At 40.3% G+C, this 25,159-nt stretch overlaps 1 protein-coding gene across 4 annotated transcripts in view; it reads right to left on the bottom strand.

The window, feature by feature from the left end:
• The window catches only part of slc6a13 (solute carrier family 6 member 13), a 47,009-nt gene extending 22,103 nt beyond the window's left edge, over nucleotides 1–24,906 (bottom strand). Inside the window, exons 1-7 of one of the 4 annotated variants that reach the window (XM_088923568.1) lie at nucleotides 24,787–24,906; nucleotides 15,189–15,427; nucleotides 10,915–11,049; nucleotides 6,709–6,849; nucleotides 5,536–5,623; nucleotides 4,356–4,488; nucleotides 3,251–3,385 (exon numbers count right to left, since the gene is read on the bottom strand). In XM_088923568.1, the coding sequence (XP_088779694.1) occupies nucleotides 3,251–3,385; nucleotides 4,356–4,488; nucleotides 5,536–5,623; nucleotides 6,709–6,849; nucleotides 10,915–11,049; nucleotides 15,189–15,384 (828 nt within the window). In that variant the 5' untranslated portion in view covers nucleotides 15,385–15,427; nucleotides 24,787–24,906. Of the gene's footprint in view, nucleotides 1–3,250; nucleotides 3,386–4,355; nucleotides 4,489–5,535; nucleotides 5,624–6,708; nucleotides 6,850–10,914; nucleotides 11,050–15,188; nucleotides 15,428–15,539; nucleotides 15,732–24,786 lie in introns of those variants that run through there. The other 3 variants (XM_088923567.1, XM_088923565.1, XM_088923566.1) reach the window with 3 other exon arrangements.
• Between the last annotated feature and the right edge of the window lie 253 nt (nucleotides 24,907–25,159).

Below are 25,159 nucleotides of genomic sequence, written 5' to 3'. Positions count from 1 at the left end.
GCATTTACATCTTATAGAAGTTTAATTGGAATTTAGCACCAGTCTGCTAGACATAAAAATCATTCTTCCCATTATATGCACTGAAAATTACGAAGGAGCAGACTCTGAACAATTACAGGCACATTGGTGCAAGAGATAACATTAGTTTCTGTCACTAAAAAATATGTTATGTCATTATGCCAATGTGCAACACAATCATAAATGGTGTTGTTTCTATGAATTTTGTTAATGTACAAGAAATCTTAAATCAGTTCTAGGCTGGTATAGGCGTATAGCTTTGTTCTACAAAAGAAACCTTAAGAGACCAGTTAAGATTTGTGAACACTCAGCATAACACAAAGTACAGTATATCTGGGATTTGAAATGACTGTTCAGAAGATATTTATGAAAGGATTAATGTTATGCTAAAACAAGCAATTAACCATTAATTAACTCTTACTAAGTAAAAAAGAAAATGCAGATAGCATGACAGTGCTGTCACTGAAATCAGTACAATTTAAAGAAATAAGGGCAACTTCACTGATATCAATCAAAACGACTCATCACATTTAAGAAAGAGTATATACAGCCCCTGGACATCTTCTCTGTGAGCGTAGGACTGCAAAATAACAAGGACAGCAGGGAAGACACTCAGTCAAGACATAGAGTCACATAAGAAAATTCAAAGGATAGAAGACCAAGTCACCAGCAGTTATTGGGCAAAACCATCTCCCATGTTAATCATAGACAACTTTGTTTGAGTATTTCTATTCTCTGGGGATTAAAATCCAATCCAGTCTGGAAATCCAAGTAAAGCAAGATATTCTCCTGGAAAAATGCAAGTATAAAGCACTGGGCCCTTTTTCTATGAAAGCCTCTCGGTTAACTTCATGTTGAGTGTCTCAAAGTACACTCACTCCAGCAAGCAGCACATAATGTACCAGATAATTGCACTGTATCCCATTGCTGACCACCCTGCTGTCTGGAGGCTGACAGAACTTACGCACAGAGGGACGGCAAGTTCTGGAATACTGCCCAACAAAGGCAAAGGTTGCAGCTGAAAAAGCTCTGCACCAAGTCTGTTTCCTGTGTTCCTTAGGATCCTGCTATTTTGGACATCAAACATCAGTCACCCTCAGTCGATTTCGTTTGCTCTGAAGTGCCACGTGCTCAGCCTACACCACAATGAAAGAATTACAGAGGGCCTCTCTCTTGGCCAACCCAAACACCAGATATGACAAAGCTGAGGTATGTGTGAGCATACAATGAAAGGACTTTGCCATTTCAGTACAATTTTCATCTCATCTACACGTCTAAAGAATTCCACTCGGTGACATACTGTATACAGTACAGTAATTCCACTCAGTCTTCTCCAAAAGCAGTGTCTCTTCCACCAGCATATCCAACAACAACAAAAGTCAAGTCACTCCATTCAAAACTCTTTCATACACTCCTGTTTGCCCACTGTTCTTCAAACCTTCCAAAAGCCAACGTGTGTGAAAAAGACGAGCACCAAAGGAGAACTCAGTGCTTCCATATGGTTATCCTGAAAAGTGATCGGCACCAACCAGCTGTTGGAAACATTATACATTAAGCTTTTCCCAGTGTTTTCCTTCAGTTTTAAGGTATAGGACAAGGAAAATTAAAAATGTTCTATTCAGCACTTGTGTTTTGAATTGCTAAAAGGGTAACGATACCAGGACATGTCTGGTCTCCTCCCAGGAAGGGTCAGTGATTATGTTCTTTTGAGCTGGGGAGTCTAAAGCAATTTTGTCCATGATTTTTTTACCACAGGAAATGTCATTCACCCATGCTTCCTCCCAGTTCAAGAACTGGTTGCCTTTTTATAAAGAGAAAATGCATTGACTTTTCATACTAATTTACTATAGCCCTTAAGGTATTTAATCAGACCAGCCCCAGAGCTGACATGACTCTAACGGACAGAGGTGTGAATGGGTACTGTAACTGCCTCAGCAAGTGTTCACTGAAAAAGGTTCCACACTGAAAAGGAGAAAGAAGTAATGTGTTTCAGCTGTTTGGTCTTCTTCAGGTGAAGATTAACTCAATTGGTCATTGATTCAGCAATGGGTATGACCATATTATCAAGAAGACTGTCAGCAAGAACAGGCTCCGACACAATACGATATATGTGGGTGGGCTGAAGATAGATCATTTTCAAAGAGCAACTTTCAGGACTATGGTGTCTTAAATGAAACGGCATTATGAATTAGCTATTGTTTATCTCTCTGGGTGGCATGGCGGTGCAGTGGTTAGCGGTCCCAGAGCCCTGGGTTCAATTCTAGACCTGGCGTGTTATATATGTTCTCCATGTGGTCACATAGTTTACCTCACATAGTCCATAAGTCCATAAGTATACTGCCAATGAATTGGCTTCTGGGAAAAGTGGCCCTAGGTGTTAGTGTGTGCATATCTGTGTTTCTCTCTGTGTGTGCCTTGCGATGGACTGGCGTCCCGTCCAGGGTGTATCCTGCCTTGCGCTCGTTGCTTGCTGGGATAGTCTCCACGACACTGAATTGAAAGAAGCAGAAGATGGATGGAATAGCTTTATTTCAAAATATTAGAAAGCAGAAAGAAAGGGGGCATTACCCTTTGGTATTTTGTTTTTAATACATATCAGGTAAACAAAAAAACAACTTTCTCTTCTTCAAAAGAATGTGCCTTCCTAGGAGTAACAGAGGGGACATTTATTTGCTATAAGATACACTGAACTGAGAGCGATAGCAGTGAAAATAAACGACTGAAACACCAGGGAGATGTGGGAGTCAGTCAGTCAATTGGCCCCCGATGGAAACAATATTTTTCTACACTGTGGGACCTTCCTCCTCTGTGGGCTGCCAGGCAGAGTTACAGATGGACCTGGTCAATCTGTCCCAGCTGGCCACACAATGCATCTCACAGCCAGGTCTTGCGCTAGGAAGACCTTTACCACTGAGCAAAACACTGGGACCACAGAGACGAAAGAGAAAGAGCACATATTTGAAAAGCTAGCCCCCTCGCTGGGTCACATCTGCCCAAAGCCGAGACAGGAATCTAAGAACCTTTCTCCATGAAAAAGAAACAGGACAACCACGTCACTGGGGCAGTTTATTCCAACTCCGGCAGCAACCCAAGCTGCAGTTGCCTTTACAGAGCTGATATCCACTCTTTCCTTGTCAGAACCATTTTTTTTACATGACATAAATGACAACACGAGTCGCTTTTGCTGTCAAGTGTGGAAACAGTTTGCACAACAAGGGAAAGCGGTCCTCACCTGAGGGTCAGCCAGACGTCCAAGGTCTGGGTAAAGGTAGAACTTGATTCCCTCAGCAGCCCCGGGTAGAGTCACACCTCGAATCAGGAGGATGATCAGCATGAAGTAGGGAAAGGTAGCAGTGAAGTACACCACCTGGAGGACAGCGCATACATTACAGGTTGAGATGAGATCTGCTTCTGTCTCGTCTCTTCCATTCATCTTCCATCCAGCAGCCATATCTCCCTGCAACTCATGACTGGCAGCCCCACTGAAGCTCAGCAGGTGTGAGCCTGGTCAATACCTGAATGGGAGACCTCCTGGGAAAAACTAAGGTTGAAGCTGGAAGAGGTGTTAGTTGGGCCAGTAGGGGGTGCACACCCTGCTGTCTATGTGGGTCCTAATGTCCCAATATAGTGACGGGGACACTACACTGTAAAACAGGTGCCGTTCTTCAGATGAGATGTAAAACCGAGGTTCTGACTCTCTGTGGTCATTAAAAATTCCATGGTGTTTCTTGAAAAGAGTAGAAGTGTTAACCCAGGTGACCTGGCCAAATTTCCCATCATGGCCTCCTAATAATCCCCATCTATGAACTGGCTTCATCACTCTGCTCTCCTCCCCACTGAGAGCTGGTGTGTGGTGAGTGTACTGGTGCACTATGGCTGCCATTGCATCATCCAGGTGGGGGCTGCACATTGGTGGTGGTAGTGGGATTCCCCATTACCTATAAAGCACTTTGAATGGCGTGTCCAGAAGCGTGCTATATAAGTGTAAGGAATTATTATTATCTCTGTTCCAGACTGATTGTATTGGTATATACTTCAGTTACGCATTAAAGCTAGTGACAGATAGGCTGTTTTGTTGGAATTGTGTGCCAGAAACCATGAACACTAAGAACAAAAAAGAAACACAAACATATGCTGAGCGGGGAGCTGGGTCTGCATATGTTGGCTGCAAAGGAGCAAGTGAAGGTGAATTCCACGTTGAAAAGTAGAAAAGAGAGGGAAAGCAGAAACTTTGTGAATGAATCTTTAAAAGCAAAAAGATTCTCCTTTTGCCCGACATATTTCAATGATTGTAATCTGAACCTGGGCAGTTTGCTGGAGTCATTGCTAGAACTGACCTTTCCTGTGGACTTGACTCCTTTCCATATACAGAAGTAGCAGATGATCCAGGCTGCTAGAAGACACAGAGAAAGGTCCCAGTGAAGAACGCCAATGTGATCTATCCCTGAGGATATCCTCAGCACCCGATTCCTTTGAACAGATACAAAATGGAGAAAGAATACAGTGCAAATTGAAGACAAGACAACCAAAGTGATGACTATCCTGCATGAGACCTTTATTTGACTTTAAGTAAAAAAAACATTTGCTTTCTTCTGTAATCAGAAGAACATTCCCATTTTCTTGCCTCCGTTGAGCAGCTGTGATTAGTAATAGGAGTGTCAGAGTGAATATAGTAAAATCTTTACCCTGGTGCCTCTTGGTGACAGTTGTAAGTCATTTTGGTGCAGTGATGAAATTCACCAAACTAGGGTTGTTTACACACATGAAATAAATTGCTGGATTTGATCCTGGATTGGCAAGAAAGAAGTCTACTGAGCCCACTGATAGCTTACTATATAACTTAATATGCCAGCAGCCATATCACCCTGCAACTCACAACTGGCAACCCACTGAAGCTCAGCAGGTGTGAGCCTGGTCAGCGTGACTCAAGTCTATCACGGTCAGTCGTGAGCAATCAATCTACCAGTTAATCAAAAAAGATGGCAAAGCATTTAATCAATATCCAGAAATTGTGTGCTTTATTTTTCTAAAAAACAAACATCCATAACTTGAATGATACGTTTCTCTTGGGTCTTGATATACTGGTGATAAAAGAGGTGATGAGAAACAAAGCATGCAAATTATTGCATATTTGCAGCTCTTTTTTGGACACTTTAAGGATATAAGAACTCTTTTGCTGAAAAAAGGGATTGTTCAGAAAATCAATTTATTTAGCTGATGCTTTCTTCCAAAGCAACTTGTATTTGCACTGATTTATACAGTAGTATTTTTGATTGAAACAATTTTGGTGAAGATCCGTGCTCCAGTGTACAACAGCAGTATCTCCTAGTGTGTATTGAAGAGAATCATCAACAGTGTTCCATACTGTAGATTGGCAAGTAGCAATTCCAAAGCCTATAAACAGATCTAGTGCATAGAGGAAACCTGAGTTATGTGCCTGCTCACAAAGTACAGTAGCTGACTGAAATACACACACAAACCCTCTCAGAAACACAAACAGTGAAACACAGGACTTACTCCCAGTACTCGATGACAGGGGAAGTAGCGTTAGCAGCAACCGTGGAGTTGAATGATTCATTTCTCCTCTGAAACTCCACACACGTCTCTGGGAAAAGAACACAACCGTGGGTCAGAAAAGGGCGATTCTCTCTCAGTGCAGTGAGCTTTGTGTCTCTCCCTGTATAGGGATCCCATTGCATTTTTAATCCGCTCCTGTCTACTGTGGTTGCACTCATGACAGAAATTCATTCATTGATTCTGATATTTCATCACCCCTTCCCTTATGAAAATGATGTTTAGAGTAGGTAAGGGATGGACAACCTGGAGCCTACTGCAGAAGCACAGACACAAAGAGGAACTACATCCTGGATCCAGGCAGGGATTGATGGGATCTGATCCATTGCGGGACACACAGCACAAGCATGTAGGGACATTATAGAGATACCTATTAAGCTACAGTAGGGCTTTATAAGGTGGGATGAAACTGGAGCACCTGGAGAAAACTCATGCGAACTTGAGGAGACCAAACTCCAAACTCAAGACCCAAACTGTCATGACCCTGTCCCACACTTGTTTGAACACGAACGTCAGTCATAGATTACTTTTATTTAAACATATAGTATCTGGATGGGCACGAATACCATTCTTATCCATTTGGAAGATGGATTAAGTAATAATTACAATTTCTCTTTTTGGGGGGGGGGGGAGGGGGGAACAAAACTCAGTTGAACTAAATCTATTTTGATTTATTTGATAAAAAGAGGCTGAATCCTAATTCACCAAATTCAGTTTTGCTGGTCCAAGAAATACTTTAAGATTTCGAGTTCCATAAGGTTGAGAAATTCGCAAGAACCAAGGTCTTACCAGTTGTGTAACACGAGCAAAAACAGCTTTGATAATGTATTGTAGTGAGTGTGTCGTATATTCAAGGTTTTGAAATATTAGATTTCTCATCTATTCTGGCTGGGCTGCCAGTTGAGCATGGCTTGAGGATAATTGAATTGCAGCAATTTGGTATGTTCAGTGATTGTTCTGGTCAGGGAAGGTCTACTTTATGCTCTTTGAGTCAACTGCATACTGCTTGCCACTGAGAAGCCCCATTTAATTTGCCTACGAGTTTCTCATATTTTAATCCCTAATCTTCCCAATATTAGAAGCTGCAGGGGTCTACCACCAAAAATATAAGTCTACCTGTATTCCACGTGTTGTTGCAGGAGGACCAGGGTAGATCCCATGTGAAGGAATTACACAAGTAGAAAATGCCCCAGGCCAGTACGATGATGTAATAGAAATTCAGAAGAGCTACAATAACTTGTGTAGCATAGCCAATACCTGCAGGGAGGGAGAGAAACTCAATTGAATACTGCATACTAGTATACTTATTATGAAACATAATAGTCACCAGCCGATATGGTGTTAATCATTGGTCATGAACCTAGACCTACAGTAACAAAACACTAAATACAGTACAAATTCGTACATGAGGTGTGTTAATGACCTTTAACACAGAGTGAAAAATTGAACTGAAGTGAACGTGAGGCACTGAAAGGCTTTGAAATAGCTACAGACATTAAAACATTTAAATAAATATGTACAGCAAACACAAAAGCCAACAGGTAAATAGCAAAGAAAAAAGGGTAAAAGCATGAAACCTAAGCAATGCACTGGCACAGACACCAGTCATTAAGATGCTTCATTAATAAATTGAACTAAGCAATTTATTTGTTGTACTGTAAATACTTGATACAATGTATCAGTATGGAAAACAAGTTGTTCTTTTTTTAATTTTAATCTCCTTCACACCTCTGAGCCTCAGTGGTATAAAACATGAGTTCAGCGCTGTAAACAGGAGGAGACCCACTGTGGTACATACAGCATAGCCGTACTACAAATTTCTAACCAGTGCGCTCTGCAGACATTTAAATAGAAAGAAAAGGGAAAAAATGAATAACTGTCAAAAAGAGGTGACTTTGTCACCTCTTTTCAAGGGCGGAGCAGTGGCTCTGTGGCTAAGGATCTGTGTCTGTGACTGGAAGGTTGCTGGTTCAAATCCTGTGGCCGGCAGATGAATCCTACTCTGTTAGGCCCCTGAACAAGCCCCTTAACCCTAACTACTCCAGGGGTGCTATACAATGGCTGACCCTGTGCTCTGACCCCAAGCTTCTCTCCCTGTCTGTGTCTCATGGAGAAAAGCTGGGGTATGTGAAAAGACAAATTCCTAATGCAAGAAATTGTATAGGGCTAATAAAGAAACATTATCATTTATTTTTACCTACAATTAAGGAATTGAATCTTTAAAAGCTCCAATCTAAACTGCTGTTTGTATATTCATTTCCACAAGGTAGAATTACTGTTCTGTTAAATCAAAAATGTGCTGTGGATGAGAACAGTGTGAGAAAGAGAGAGTACCGGAAAATTAAAGTTTTGCAAAGGGGCTCAAGAGATGACAGCTTTGTGATTTTCTTAAGGATGCAAAACTGAAACAGCCCGCGTGAAACTCAATACAATTGCAAAGCAAAGGCTGTTTACGTATAAGTAATACAATTTTTTTTAAACCCCGGGTATGAATCATAGTCACATTTATTCTTTTAAATTTATTCTTAGTAAATGTTAAATAGGCAGATCAATATTATACTGTACATTTTTGGGCAATAGAAATCCATTGCCAAACCATTTTTGGATACAAACACTAAAGAGACAAAAAAGAGGTTCATTGGTTCATTGTTGGTGTGGATTCTTTTATTCTAAGATCAGTCTTCATCATTGGCAAGTACTATGTACCACCCTGTAGCCTGATCTCTTCAGGTCTCAGAAACTAAGCAAGGATGGGCCTAGTCATGACTGGGATATCAGGTTGCTCCTGGAAGGTTGCTTCAGGGATATCAGGTTGCCCCTGGAAGTGGTGTTGGTTTCTGAGCCAGAATTTCCAATTTAATTTCTGGACAGTCCACTCAAAGTGCTTAGCTGTTAGCTGATGCGTGGGGAAGAGTAGAACAGAATTAGTGGGGAGGAATTAGTGAGGAAGAGTAGAATTAGTGGGGAGGAGAACAGAATAATGAAGCCAATTTAGAGATGAGGATTATTAGGAAGCCATAATTGGTAAGGGCCAAGGGCCAGGATGCCAGGGTTACACCCCTACTCTTTTCAAGAAACGCCCTGGGATTTTTAATGACCACAGAGAGTCAGGAGCTCAGTTTTACATCTCATCTGAAGGACAGTGCCTTTTTAGTCCCCGTTACTATACGGGGGCACTAGGACCCACAATGACCGCAGGGTGAGCGTCCCCTGCTGGCCCCACTAACACCTCTTCCAGGAGCAACCTTCGTTTTTTCCAGGACGTCTTCCATCCAGGTACTGGCCAGGCTCACACCTGCTGAGCTTCAGTGGGGCAGCCAATTCTGAGCTGCAGGGTGATGTGGCAGCTGGCCACACAGTATGTCAAGTTCCTTGAGATCCTTCGGGATGAAAAGCACGTGATAAATGTAAGGAAATATTCACAAAATTCTATTCCATAGAGGATGGGAGAAGGTGGGAGGGAGCAGTTGCGACTACTTTGAAACTCATTGATGAAGACTTTAAAGTAGGTTAAATGAAACAAAGCATCCTCTGTCTTGTCTCATACTGGACGTGTGATTTTTGGATTTGGCTGTTTTAAATAAAAGTTGTTGTTTTTTTTTATTTTAATCTGGGCCTTGCTTTTTGAGAGTTAAAATAGAGTTAAAGGTTTCCAGGTGAAGCACTGTATGCAATTAAAAAGGTCAAGTGAGTCCGCTCTTAACATCTCTATCAACCTGCGGAAATACAAATTAAAGCAATCATTCGGACGAGTATGATGTGATTTGGGAGGTATAAAAGGGATTGGCTGAAGCTAATGATCTCAAGTTTACTGCCTAAAACACAGGGCTGTTTTCCTCAAAAAGGGATATAACACGTTGATCAATGCTGCGACAGCTTTAAGGCTGTTGTAGCCTGTGCAAATCTTGGTGCCTCTTTCTTAGCCTAAGTAAACACATTGCCAACACATACTGTATAAGGCAATAGGAAGTAACAGAGTGGCTGGAATTTAAAAAAAATTAAAAGACGCTTAAATTCCAGATTTGAACACATCATCCTATCCAGCAAAGTAAATGAAGAACCCGCTGTAATGTGAAATGTGTCCCATTTTCTCCCTCCCAGCCACGCCTTGCTGCATATTTTGTACATTTCATTTCCAAAGCTATGGGCTTTGGTGGTGACTTCTGCAGCCCAGCACCTGGGGACCTTCCAGCCTGTGACGAAAGCTGTCTGGATATAAGCCAGGGACTGAGGGTGCCAGGCTGCTGCTAAGCCATTCCATTCACAGCGCCGAGCTCAGAGAGTGTCATCGGCACCAAAAGAATTCCTCTCAATCACCATCCCCTCCTGTAACTGTGATCACAGTAGCATTAACTCCCTTCCTTTCACCTACTCACAGTGCCCCTTTATTTTGGAAGATTGAAATGCCACATACAGTACTCAAGAAGTGATATTCATCCGTTCATCCACTACAGGAAGCTACTTATTTCTAGCTGTGGCAGCCTAGAACTCTTAAAAGTTACCCCCATCTTTTCGCCTCCTTTCAAATATACCACTGTTACTTTGTAAGCATTAAGCTCTTGTCCCACCTATAGGGATGTAAGATCTAGCCTGCCCATTGCTTTAGTGATGAGTAAGCAATGCTAATATTTATTTTAGCTGTGCCACTGCACTGTCGATGAAATGTTACTGCTGAAGCCAGGAAATAAAAGAGATAATAGTACGAAGGTTTGCTTGAAGGAACTTAAACACTAACTAATCCCCTCATTGATTTTGGCAGCATAAAGATTTGTAGAAGATGATCAACCAGGAGCCAATATGTAGGCCATTTTTATATGGCGTTTAGCAATTCTAGGTTATTATCAGCATTGGAGATCCTCTTATATAGTGTACACAAAAGATCTGTTTGTAATGGTAATCCTGGGTGCCTGGGGAAATAAGACAACAGTTACTACTAAACTAGTCAATACTAAAAACATCCTTGAAATGGAACCATAGGCAGTTACAGTACTTAGGAGGCAGGATTGGCCATATAGCTCCATGAGTGCTAATGGAAATCTAGAAAGACTTGCTGAGATCTCCCAGTGGTCTCCATCAGGGGCTGACAGCTATGTACGGACAGTAACCCCATCCGAGCAGCCCTGCATGTGTGAGTCAGCCCTCTGTGTCAGACAAGAAGCATGCCGGTACAGTCTTGCAATGTGAAAAAAACGAAGCAGGTGGTTTTGAGAGCAAACATGCGTGTCGTTGTCAATCCTCACCCAGGGGAGGTCTTGGAATTGCGTTGGGGAATTTTGCGGTTCCACAAAGAAAGAACAAATCAGACAGATTTTGTTTCATTACCTTCGAATAGCGGGCTGATCTTTCTCCAGCACGTTATGCCCCCCTCGCTCGTATACTGTCCTAGCGCTGTCTCCAGAAAAAACACTGGGATACCACAGGTAAAGAGGAAAATGAGGTATGGGATAAAGAATGCACCTGTTGGAAATAAAAAAAAGGTGATGTTAAATTGAGCTCTGGGATATTAATTCCTGTTTCCGTGTTCCAAGGTGACAATTTAGTAATGGGGTCCATTAATCAATACACATTACTTTGAATCGAAACGGTTTCCCAAGAGACTGTGCTTCAAACTCACAACGTTTACTTGATTTTAAAGACAGCTGGTGTAAGCTAGTGAGTTCACAGCAGTGAGTCCACACATCTGCCACAGTCTGTCTCTGATCTCCCAACACCAACAGATTCCTTACTGCTTCATTGGCTGAGCCCCAGACGTACAGTATATGTGACTGCTTCAGTCCGATTGACGCATGTACTGTAAATTAAAGCACAGACTCTTCTGAATCCCGATTTCGATATGAACATATTATGAAATGTTATTCACATTTCAGATTTTTCTATGTGCAAAGCATGAAGCACAGAAAAGTAATGTAGTTACCAGCAATTGCAAGTAGTAGCATTTGTGAAGGATTTGGCGCATGTCGGTATTGTCATCATTTTTTTTTCACATTTTGAGTCTGGGAAAGACTTGCCCCATGAGCCCGATGTATTGGATCTCAACAAAAGAAAATGTTGAGTTTTGAGGGCTCCTGTGTGTAGAAAATGGATAGCTGCTATCCAGTATTGGTTTTCAACTACCATATGTGATTTTTGGGGTGAGTCAAGATGGGGGTTTTTTTTAACCTGGGACCTTGAGTCAGTGAAATCAAAGAAGACTACGACAACAAACTAGTTTAAGCTCTCACTTAAGAGATTTTATTAGTTTTAAAAAGGCGGAAGCTGACTAATTAACATCAAAGTGAGCCCATGAGACTTAATATTGAATCTGTTTTTCTTTTCTTATATGCCTGAAAGAAATAAAACATTAGAATTATGGGCTCATGGGTTACAGCCCTCTCAGGCACGTTTGGGATACATCTCGTAGACATGCTCATTACAGTCACATTTGTGTTTGCACTTCCTTTTCAAACATTCTTTAGGACAACAATCCAGTGCAAGACAAACCCCACCAGTAAAATGTAACCTCACCTTGGATCCAATCCACAAAAGTCTTCTCTGTGAAACTTTTCTGTTTTGGAAAATTAAACTCTAATTGTATATTGCTCACAAACAGTTCTGTAAATATACTGCAGCATATGTCAGTGAGCACTCATTAGTTGTGATGGGGCAAAATTCATTCAAATTTGGGTATTTAAAGTGGAGAATAAACTGGGATAAGGGAAAGTGGGCATTTTTACGTTTTGCAAAGGTGAGGGACAACAGGAAAATAAAGTACTCAAGGACTCCAGACTCTTGTGACACGACTATTAAGCCCACAGATCTGAGTTGATACCAAAGCCATCACAGACCTACTATAATTTACATATATATTTTATTTTTGGATCTTTCTTTACGGTTTTTGCTGCCATTTAGCTTCTTTCACCCATAAACGTGTTCCGTTTGAGCATTCATGTTTCGATTAACATTATTCCCTTTAAAAAAAGCACACGTATCATTTAGAATTCAACCAAATGAGACATCACTGAAAGCAGGTGAATACTTTTGCAAGGCCCTGTAGTTCTTTTAGCATTCCTAAAACCAATATATTACCTATGACATAAGAACAACACATGTTTGCAGGCTGTGTTTTATTATGTTGTGATGTTTTTATTGTATAAATGGTTCATTGTAGGACCCAAAGACAATATCAATTCTTAAAAACATGAATGCAGTCACACCTAATCAAAAACACCTATATTGTATAATGATTTTCTACATGATCGAATTCCAAACCCACTGCTGGGAGTTATGTAACAGCCATCTGTACAGACAAGGTTGCACAAGATTTTTATTTTTTCTCGTTTGAAACTAGAGCAGCATGTCTTGTTGTTGTTGATACTCCTACAGGCTGTGATGCAGGGTGTGAAATAGCCCGGAAAGAGCCAGTACATTCATTCTATGTCATTAACCTTTTTAACAGCAAGAGGACACTGTTGTGTCCGGCTGAATATGAAAGTATGAATTCACATAACATAGTTAGCACCAGAGGGAAGCACAATGACACAGTGGTTAGTATTGCAGCCTCACAGCGCTGGGGCCCTGGGTTCAATTCTGGACCAGGGTGCTGTCTGTGTGGAGTTTGCATGTTCTCCCTGCGTTTGTGTGGGTTTTCTCCAGGTGCTCTGGTTTCCTCCCACAGTCCAAAGGCATACAGGTAGGTTATGTAGCTTCTGGGAAAATTGTGACAAAATTGTCTTTGTATCTATGTGTGCTGTGCCAGGAAATTACATCTCATCTAGGAATGAATCTAATGGGATTCTTATAATAAAATACAGAACTTCCTTGTTTTTTTACAATTTCCCATCGCCTTAAAATTGAACCTGCTAGCTCGTTTTTGTTGTGGTCCAGGACAACCATAGAACATGTGCTGAAGTCTTTTGAGCAGACTCATCAGTACCTGTATATTATGCGCACCTATACATAATAAAATAAAATAAAAATTGCGCTGTAATTCTTGTTTAAAAGGATAAATATTGCCGGTCCTGTGTCTGAGAGGACAGTCTTTTGGCATAGTGGTGTTTTTTTTTCTAACAGATAAGAAATTACAAACAAGAAAAGAAATTAGCTTTCTTTACATTTCTGGTCGTAACTTTCATTGCTTAATTTAACTAATTCTTTTTGGAATTGGTCTAAGCAGGTCAACAGGTCAAAAGTTCTTGTCGGTGGAGAAAAACCTACAAATCCTGCAGGAAAACTTCTAGTCTTCCAGCCAGGATGACAGTGACCCATCTCTAAATTAAATCTTAAGGCAAGGAAACCTTTAGTCTTCAGTTGTGTTCCAATCCAGCAAGATAATGCAAAACAGCCAGTCAGTGTGGTATGAAGGTTTATTTGGGTCTGTTAAGCTACTTTAATCATGGAGCTAAGATGTCATTGAAGAGAACAGCTTGTGTAATGTGCTGTTTTTGTCCGAGTATTTCCTGATATGCTTACTAATCTGTGCAGATTTTATTTCTTGATTTTAGTTCAGCACTTAATACTATCCAGATCAACATATGTTGGGTTTGGATGTTAATAGGAGGTCTATAAAATTGATTAAGGATTTTCTAACAGAGCATCCACCGCAAGTTCTTATGAACAATGTTTTCAAATGAAATTGTTTTAAATTTTGATATTCTCCAGGGTTTTGTTTTTGTCACCTTAACTATTTCCCATCTATAGGAATGAAATGAAAATGCTACTTTTGTTCATCTATTAAAGTATGCAGATGGTATGGCCGTAGGATTATTTACTGGGAATGGTAGACAAAGGTGGAGGATTACTTTGAACAGATAAGTACATTGGAAAGGTGATATCAGTCATACGTGCTTCATATTAATGTTGATAAAATCAAAGAACTGGCTACCTGTGATAGTAATATGTTAGATTTTCAACCTCCCTCCCTTATTAATCACCTTGTGGAGGTTGTTCAGTATCTCAAACACCTAGGAACAGCAATAGGTGAACATTTCAACTTTGCAGAAGATAACAATTCTACTGTATGTTTAAGAAGGCTAGTCAGGGTAAATTGTTGATCAGGAAGCGGAGAGGTTTTGGGGTGAGTCGAAACATTTTAGAGAGAGTAGAAAGCTCCTAACTTTTGGTATCACAGTGTGGTATGGCAGCCTGAGTGTTAAGAGGAAAGGGAAACTGGCCAGAATTGTTAATATTGCTGGTAAAATAATTGGTCGCCCACATAAATAGCTTAAAGAACTGAATTATATTGAATTTGTCAGGAAAGATTAGCTTTTCGTTGACAACCCCTCCCACTTATAACTGCTACCTTCTTGGAGGCATTGAAAAATGCCTGTGACCAAGAAAAATGTCTAGAAGAAATCTTTTGTTCCCTGTATATCCTGTATATCAAAGGTATCTGAGTGACTGTTTTCTGTATGGAGCTATCGGATTAATGTAATGATGCAATATGGGCAGAGTGAGATGTGTGTAGGAGTGTTGTTCATTGGCTAGGACTATTGCATGTTGTTAATGTGTATTCACTTCAGGTTGAGTGTCATCTGTTTTGGTGGTTTTTCACAACGATGCCTAAGACAAATTTCCATCCCTTTTGGATGGATAATAAAGTTCTTTAGATAAATACTCACCCCCGCCATTCCTGTAGCAGAGGTAAGGGAACCTCCACACATTGCCCAGCCCAATGATCTCTCCAGCCACTGAGAGCACAAACTCCACCTTGTTATTCCATTGTCCTCTGTCCTTAATCTTCTCCTCCTTCTGAGCCACTATCTCCAGGGGGCGGCTGTGGCCGTTGGACGCGTCCACTCGAAACCTGTTTTCCATATCGCCCCCACAACAGCCAAACAACGCCGGCTTGCCAGAAATACTTGAGGAACAGAAGAAAAAGAAAAGAACAGATATAAAAGAGAGGAGGCCATTCTACCTCTCTAGACCGTCTGATGGGTAGAATTTAACTGATCAAAGGGATCTCCTCCCACCATTTCTTGAAAACAAACCAGGGTGTCTCCTTCATCAAAATGGCTGAGGAGTCTGTTCCATACTCCCACAACCCTGCGGGTAAAGAAGCACCCTGTCTTCTTACTTCGTAAAGCACCTCTTGTGAAGTTTTGAACTCTTGTATCGGGCTGCCTCTTCGTCTTCTCTGTTCAAGACTGAAAAGGTTCCGTTCTTTCAGCCTGTCAGAGTAGGACATTCCTTTCAGCCCTTGAATGTATCTAGTTGCTACTCCCTGGACCGATTCCAGAGCAGCAATATCTTGTCCTATAATGTCTTGACCTGAATTGTACACAGTATTATACAAGTGTATTACGTAAATTTAACTTAACGTCTCTTGATTTAAGTTGTACAGTGTTAACTATATGTGCCTACAACTACACTGACATCACCCTTGACCTTTTTATGACTTCCACACAAGATGTAAATGATCTATCAACATAAACACCGAAGCCTTTTTTTCATAAGTCAAAAGAGCATTTGAGTTGCCGACAGCTGGTTTTTAGGATATACAGTAAGAATGAATTGTGCACTGCTTCAGGTGAGACTCAGACCCATCACCCCCAGCCAAAGGTAAATAAAGAACCAAGCCGCTGTACATCAATGTAATTTTAGAATGTATTTTCTTAATTTACAGAGTAACTTGAAGCTAAGGAGATTACTTAAACACAATGATGCTCAGTGGATATTTCACAATTGACAAGATTTACAGATAATCACTTTCATTTCACTCCATTACGAGAATCTCCTTTTGACCTCGTCGCCCTGTGATATACAATCTTCTGTGCAGGTTGGTGGGTAACGGGGGCATAGGACACTGGGCTGAAACAAGACAGGGCAGTAATATGGCCTGAGTCACTTGAGCTTTGATAGAACATGAGAAGGTCACAATGTTAACCCTCTGGACTGCCTCTCCCTCATTCTTTGAAAGTGTGCGTCAAGAACGATCTCACACTTTCTCAGTATAAACTCACTTTCTATGTGAGCAATCTGTGCTTCCTACAGAACAGTGAGCCCCTTGTTGACATCACAGCAAGGCAAGGGTAAAAGCTACACATTAACTCCTCCTTCACCAACACTAGCACAGAAACACACACATTTTTTTGCAGTTCAAGCACTGCAGCTTCTTAGGAAATTCTTATACAAAAGAGCAGTGAGCAGAAGCATTGTCATAGGGAATGGAATTTGACAATCCCTTAAATATCTTTCTTAACTTAATATCAAGCATAAATACTCAGGAAAGAGATTTTTGTGCTGCACTTTTGATTAAACGTTGATGGTTTCATGTTTTCCTACTGCGTTTAGGGTAAGCACACCTGGAGCTCTGAAAAGTCACTCTTCAGTGGAAACCACAGAACTTCAGTGCTCAGAACTTCATCCATTCCATCTGTTTTATAAGCACTTTATCCAATACAGGGTGTGGGGGAGACTACCGCAATGTTCATTAACAATATGCAGTCTCTCGTGTGGAATTAATAAAGCCCCTGCTTTACTTTTACCTCTTTTTCAATGAACTAGCCAACAAATCCACTGAAATCAGATTTGATGGTCTTACTGTATGTGCTTTTCCCTGATAATTCAAATAACCATAAATACAATTTAAATAACCATCAACCACTCCTGGAACACTACATTCATCATCAGTTTCATGCTCTTTGAAGGCCAGCCCGAAACCCATCAGAACTCAGTAGAGCATGAATCCAACCCTGAGGTAAGATTCAAATTCTGATTAGGTTAATAAGTCATCAGTGCAAAATAATTATTGTTGCAAGGGCTGGATGTACAGTGTGTGGTATTAATACTGAGGCTCCTTTCTTTTATTGGGCAATTGTCAAGGACAATATTGAATTTGAATCTAAATGTGAATGATATTGCTTGTGATTTCATTGACTTAAAGGGATTTAAACTGCACTGACAGTACAGTATTATGGATGACTATTACAAATTAAAACCGCCATTACATTATGTCACACGTACTTTTCTTTCCTATCATTTGAGTGTGTTGAAGCATTGTTCGTCTTCCTAATCAACTTCAGAGCGGATTTCCCCTACACAATACACAGTATGAGGGCAATACAGTGGCGAAGCACATCCAGGGTTCAAGTCCAGCTCTGTCTGCATGGAGTTTGCATGGTGTGCCTGTTTTCACTGGGTCTTCATCCAGGTACTTCAGCTACTGTATTTCCCCCCAGTTGCAAACATGCTGCCCCTAAGTTAACTGTTATCTCTAAAACTCCCCTGTGCGACTAAATGCTTCTGAGTGTTCACATTCTAATTGCCTGCTGTGTTAGGCTACAGGCATACCACAATCCTATTAAGGACAATGGGTTGCTGAAAACTGATGAATGGAGCATACGATATTTTCCAACTTCTTGAATTGTTGTACAACGATACTGATTGGTCGATTTGTTCAAAACTTAAACCTTTCAAGATCATGCTTTCAAGATTGATTGAGTGTTTTCACAAGTCACAAGGTACAAAACTCCTCTTGCACTGGAAAAAAAAGGGTGAAACTGGCATCTATTGACAAGACGCAATGTGAAAAAGATTTTATGCTTGGAGCTTAACATTTCCAAATAATTATGTACTTAACAAATCTAAAAAACTGTTATTATAGTCCTTTTAGCATTGTGAAATAAAATACTTTTTTGTCTCAAAAGGAGACACTTAGTTTTTAATATAAACACACATATATATATAGTTTTATCAGTGCTCTCTGCTGTAATTAGTAAGAAACATCCATCCTCTGTCTGAAAAGTTCCCTGGTACTGTAAGTGTCAAGGCATAGATTTAAGTAAAATTGAGTTAAAACATTGTCTCATTTTATTTAACAAAACATGTCTCCTTCACTTAACTTGTTCCCTATATGGCCTGTTAAAAAAAGATCTTAATTTTTATGTGACTGCAGACGTGAGCTATAACAAGAGAGAAAACAGGAAATGTCCCCTGGTGTCCAAAAGCACTGAATGTCCCATTCCAGCTGCCCTTAAGCAATGAAAAAGTATGTCCCTCGACATACTTGAGATTTGAAACAACAAGCAGAATGGGCATCCTACCGAGCTAAGAGACTTGGGAACACATTTTCGCTTGCTGAGGTGAAGTTGCTACATCGTACATTACAGAGAAAAGAGCAATAAACCCAGAAGCTTCCGATTTAAAGAGGTATTTGGTGGGAAAGAGTGCGTGACTTCCGAAATTAATTTAGCCTTTTGCTGCAGCTCCATCGTACTTCAGAAAACGCTGCTATCTCTTGCCAATAATTTTGGTTTCTGCTTTATATTTTTTTTATTTATTTCTATATTTTTTACAATAAGCTGTACTTCACACAAGCATGCCGCATCTAACTTTCAGTAAATTAACGACGCAAATTCTTAAGATTCTTACGAGCTCTGGTACGGATACTCAAAAATGTGACAGCTGTCATGATCTGCCTGGAAGCTGATTTCCCTAGCATTCTGGTCTGAAGGCAAGTTCTGATACAGTGAAAACGGAATATTCTGGGCAAATTCCCTTGGATTACGACCCTCAGCCTGAAAAGGGTTAGAGCCTCGTTCAGTATGTTAAACAGAAAAGCTTGTTTCCAAGAGATTCCAGGAGTTATTCGTCGGTTTTTACTTTAAGCAAACACCTTTAGTGTCAATTGCTTCCTTTCATTTCTCATTGTCATAACAAAATAGGAAATGTTTAAATCCAAGTTATATGGAATTTATATTTGATGGCAGATTAAAAGTTCCAGGGTGGCATGGTGCCTCAATGGTTAGTATTGCTGTTTCACAGTCCTGATGCCCTGGGTTCAATTCAAAGGATAGCATTTGTGTGGAGTTTGTATGTTCTCCTCATGCTCTCATGAAACATTAGCTCCTTGTATCCTGCCTTGCACCTGTTACTTGCTGGGATAGTCTCTGCCTCACCTATGACCCTGAATTGGATACAGTGGTTAGAAAATGGATGGATAAAAAGTACTGTACAGTTTTGTCCATTAATATATGTGATATGATCATTTGTCTGATTTCTTTGAAATTTGTTTTGCATCCAAGCAGCTGTGTTTCAAACACACAGAGACTCACGGTATAAACAGTACAAATAAACATTAAGTTAAAAAGAAATCTAATATCACATAAAAGACATGAGCCCATACAGTATACACCACAACAACTGGAACCCACACAGACTACCTGAACCAGTAAGTTTAGTTCACCAACAATCACCCTAAGCCCCTGTAAATACACATTGCCACTTAATTTTGCCCACAGAATGCACTTGCCCATATCCAATAACCAATAACTGAGTAATTTGATTGAATGTGGGATAAAGGAATTGTGACATGTCTATTTGAAGGCATCAGTTGGTATTCTTCCTCCAAAACAAGTGAGGGACCAGAGGAGATACTACCAACCAGTCTCAACATACAGTACTCTTAATGTAGCCACATACAGTGGCTGTCCCACTTATAGCACACCTCTTGGTTTTCTTGTTGCACAGAAAGACTGCTACTGTATATCAGACAGTAATTCCATACTGCATGACACTTTGTACCACAGAAGTGAAAAACATAGACAGGATCTCACTACTAGGACCAAAAGTCCATAATCTGTGAAGAAAGTCAATTTCATGATATACTTTATTACAATTACATTTGCCTTCCAAAAAGAAATTAGCATATATGATGCTCAACTCTAGCTCCTTGGATATTCAATTTTCATGGGGTTTATTTCAGCACTATGCAATATACAGTATGTACTGTATATCTCACAATATTAAGCCTGACTGTTTGCTTCTTGACCACCTTTTGACTGTAGACAAATTAGCTGTCTATGGTATCTCAGCTCTCAAATATATCCTTCACTAAATATTACACTACATTGCGTAAGGAAGAAGTAATAGGTGTATTCCATGCTGAAAAGAGAAGAAAGAAAATATGACATTTCGAAGAAGGCTCCACAGCTGAAACTTTGTGTTTTCTTTCTTCTCTTTTCAGCAAGGAATCAACCTATTATTTATTCCTTTGCAGCCTACGCATGCTGATGCAGCTACCAACTTGAACTACATTGCGCTAATGACTTTGTATTTACCAGTTGGGTAATTCACTAGGTGCTGTTATACGACACCAACATCGCATCCACATTGCTGCTTTGTAACCACACTCTACACCTGCTGGGTGCAATTTTGGTCATCTTGAGCACCACTTGCATTGCATTTTCCTTACCAAAGTTACCGTGCTCGCTGCTAGGCCGAAATTGTATTGTACTTGCTGTTATTATGATCTTTTTCTCCTTCGTATCCAACATTTTATTCACACTTTTGTCTGTCGCACAGTTAAGCAATAACTAAGAAATAAGAACATGTGTGGGAGAGAGGTAGAGAGTTGAAGAAAGGGGCTCTGGGTAATGTTGTTTGAGACAATGAATCGTCTTTTTTTTGTCATCTCCTGGTAATGTACAAATAAGCACGTTGAAGTGTCTGCACCAGGGGTGGAGAGAACAAGTATCTGAAAGTGTTCATTTCAACCCAGCTCTTAAGAACCCGAACCAGTCTGTTATTGGCGTACTGGTGACTATTTAACAGCCTCTCCCACTACCTGTAGCTGTCAGTGCTTCTCTGCTGTTTAGTCGTTACGTTTATTCTAATTCTAATCTCGCACTTTTGCTCTCAGACATAATCTGCTCTGGTGTAGTGTGTTTCAGAAGCAGCTCACTCTGTCCAGCTGTTGAAGCCTGTGGCTACTTGATCTGGTGCTGTCTGGCCGAGTTCACATGGATAGCAAATGTAGACCGCTTCTGTGCAGCATCTGAGCAAAATCTGGGACAGTTGCAAACAGCAGCCCCTGTAGTCTTTCTATACTGTATATATGTGCATAATAATAATCCTTATATAGCACATTGTTTCTGGACACTCTACTCAAAGTGCTCTACAGTAGCCCCACCTGCATGATGCAATGGCAGCCCAAGTGCAACAGTATCCAGACTCCACAAACACCAACAACCAGTGGGGAGAAGAACAGAGGTAAACAACATGACTGGTAAACAACAGGAGACGTTTTTGAGAAAGGCCTTGAGATTTTTAATGGCCACGGAGAGACAGGACCTCGGTTTTTCTTCTCATCCCAAGGACGGCGCCTTTTTTAAAGAACCATAAAATTAGGAAATTAGGAGAAGACTCTTGCATCAGCCATCAGGAGATATCTGAAACAGGTCGAGCAGCAACCTACTAACATGTTCTGCTCTCTCTGTTACAAAATAAGTCTTTAATCTACCAGATGACAGCGTTCTTCCTCTGGATGAACAGTTATGTTTTATTGTAAGCTCTCAGTTATTTCAGTTTCAGAACAATATCTCACTAAACGATAGAAACACTGCAAGTGTACGAACGTTAAAAGCTTGGCTGCTGCTTCCTTAAAGGCAACAGTGAAAGATTTAGATTGGAAGTGTATGTGATTTTCCCCTATAATGCCTTCCTCTGTCTGCTTGTCTCTATTAGTTGTTCAGAAGTACAACAGGTCTCCCCCACGAACACTCCACCGATAAAATAAAACAAATAAAATCACATACAAAATGTTATTTTTAAATGCTATTCATAACCTGGACCCTACCTCCTAAGAGTTTATTTACATGAAAGCAGTGATTCACAGCCACAGCTATCACAGTACAATAAGTGCCATGTTATGTCTTGTGGCAGGATATAGTATGTAGGTACAGTAGTAGTTATCTACTTATACAAGTTAGCCCTTGAAGCTTGTTGAAATATCATTTGCCTAGATTGAAAAATGCCAAGGCTTTGCAAAGAACACCAGAACCTGTTATCTTCACTAAGATGTGTTCTTCATACTCATCTCTTGTAAGCTGAACAGTTCAAATGGTGTGAAACGGCTCATTAATAGATAAATTATTGCAATCAACAACACTATGTCATGCTATAAAGTTGGTTTTCTAAAATCAAACATACAAACGCACTAAAAATGAGGCTAAATACGTCATCTGATAAAATAACATGCGGACTGGTGGATACTGAAGAAAACGTCTCAGTTCTCACTTTACAAAACTCATAAAAACACACCGTTCACCAAGAGCAAAACTCAGTGTGAAGAAAAAGACAAGGAAATGTTTGGGAAGAAAAAAGCAGAATTTAAAAGCACAGAGAAACAAAAATAGTAAACGCATGACAGGAATGGTCAAGCATAGAACCCATGACGTACAGGGGATTCCTTTACAAGAAATATGTAAGTTCATGTCCGAACAGGTCCGAGCTGCTTCCAACCGGCCAACAGCAATGAATTCACCCCTTAATACTACACTGTTGTTGGAAATCGGTCTGTGACAAATACCCAGACATACAGTACCTAGCCATGCCACTGCAGAACACGTGCTTCAGTAATGTTGACTTTTAAATATGTGTACTGCCAGACCACACCTCTCTCCCGCCTTTTGCTGAACTCGAAAGCACCTCTGCCTTTCAGCGAATGATAACTTGCAAAGCCTGGGGACACTTGAGAATTGATTGGCCTAGACTGGCAATCAGTTTGCTTTAAAACAATTATCTGAAAAAGTAGTGGCTGTGATAGAGTATCTGCTAAACAGCCTGGAATGATATGACCACATCTTTAGTACGCTCCTCTGCTATTGATCTCTATGGATGTAGCAATGCCCTTTGTATAAGATCGGACTTAGGTTTTTAAATTTCCTCATGCATGTGATAGGTTTAACGCAACAATGTTAGATTTCCAATTGCTTTGAATTGTGTCCTATGTCTGTGGATCAATATAGTTGTGCAAAATACTGTATGGATTCCTTATTTATTCTATAAATACTTCCAATTGGCTTCTGTTGCCATTACCCTTCCTTGTAATGTGCTTTCGTACCTATCCAATACACCCATCCATCACTCTACACATGATCAGAAATCTGTTTATTCTTGGTGAGAACTGAGACAACCCGAAGCCTATTCGATCAACATGGCAAAGGGCAGTCTATAAACTGACAGATCCTGTGGTTTTTAATATCTTCCTCCGGCACTATGCAAAAAAGATACTTCAGTCTGCGTTTTAGACAAACGCTCATAACTTTCATTGACCCATAAAGATTGCTACATGTAACATCTTTTATGTCAGAGAATGAATCTTTATTTTAATTGCATGCCAGGCACCAGCATAAACGCTTGGTGAACTCGCGACTGCACCGTTTCGATAAAAATATTCACATAAGCATGAACCTTTTTATACTTTTTAACTAGTGCATTTTCAAAACCTGGCTAAATGATTAAATATAGTTTACATTGTAATCCTCTAGTAAATGATTTAATTAAATCCACATTAGTATAGCAATTACCTTTATGAAGATAACATTCTGCGAGCTTGTGAAGTAATTTGCTTCGTTGTGTCTACTTGAAGTCCTGTTTCTTTTTACGTTTGGTTGTTTTTTTTAATGGTTTTCTGTTTTGATCTCTGTCCAACTATTTTAAAAGGGATCCCCTCAAATTAATACAGCTACCTGTCACAACAGAAAAGTAGCAAATTAAAAAGGCTGCTGTGAAGAACTGTTATACATCAAATCTAACTGCAACATACTGCAGTTATTATTTTCCCACTTAAGAAGGAAACATTTTGAAGAACTTGAAAAATGTGGAAAAGTATTCCAGCACAGTAACCTTAATTCTAGAAGAAAAGTTATTAAGTGGCTTAACAATATGTGATCACTACTGTGCAAATAAAGGTAAGCTATTACAATTGTCCATTCCTATTAATGTACAGCTGGGTATCCAAATTTGAAAGCTTAATGTTTAAGGGAAGGGAAGGGTACTGTACTATAGTTCAATAAAAGAGACCAAAACACTGGGAAGAAGTCACTTCAGATCAAAAAAGAATGACCTGCAGTTCAAAACTGAAGTGGACAATAGGTATAAATGTTGAAAAGGGAAAAATATACAGTTAGAACCAAAGAAACTCAAAATAGCAACACATTTGTTCTAAAAATACTTCACATTATGGACTATCCACAAGCATGCTTTACACATTTTCCTTACTGGTAGTGAGGGTACAGTTTTATTACTAATCCATGTAAAACTACACACAGCAGGTATGGCATATGCACTTACAGACAACCACCTTCATTTTTAACAGCGTGAGACTAAAACAGGTCAGGAAAAGTTAAAACCAGCAGAACCAACCAGTAGAGTGAAGCAATGCCTTATTTTTCTGTGCATAGGTAAGACAAAAATGCTGTGAATCAAAAGTCTTACCTTTTGCCCCGGGCGAGCAAGAAATCTTCCCCTTTCGTTTGAATTTGCCCAAAATATTGATCCGTGAGCCCGGCGGTTTGAGTATTTAAAGTGTGTGCAGAAGGGAGGGTAGCTGTGTAATTCTAAACTTGAACCAACCCCCACTGAGCCTCCCCTCAAACCCCCCCTCACCACCACCACCACCCTCCCATACACACACCTCCCCAGTTCCATTCAGAAACACACACACACACAAACCCCCAGTCATTCTGAACCTCAGACGGTCGCTGCTGCGCCCTCAGAGAACACACTGGAGGTCTGTGCAGTCGGTGGTGTGTCAGAACGATTGCATAACCCAGGGACACTGTGGTTGCTGTGAGGAGGAGACGGGGGG

Source organism: Atractosteus spatula, chromosome 8 (assembly GCF_055471065.1).
Source record: "Atractosteus spatula isolate fAtrSpa1 chromosome 8, fAtrSpa1.hap1, whole genome shotgun sequence".
Lineage (NCBI taxonomy): Eukaryota > Metazoa > Chordata > Actinopteri > Semionotiformes > Lepisosteidae > Atractosteus > Atractosteus spatula.
Note: the sequence above shows the minus strand (reverse complement) of the source record. Positions and strands in the feature narration are given on the sequence as shown.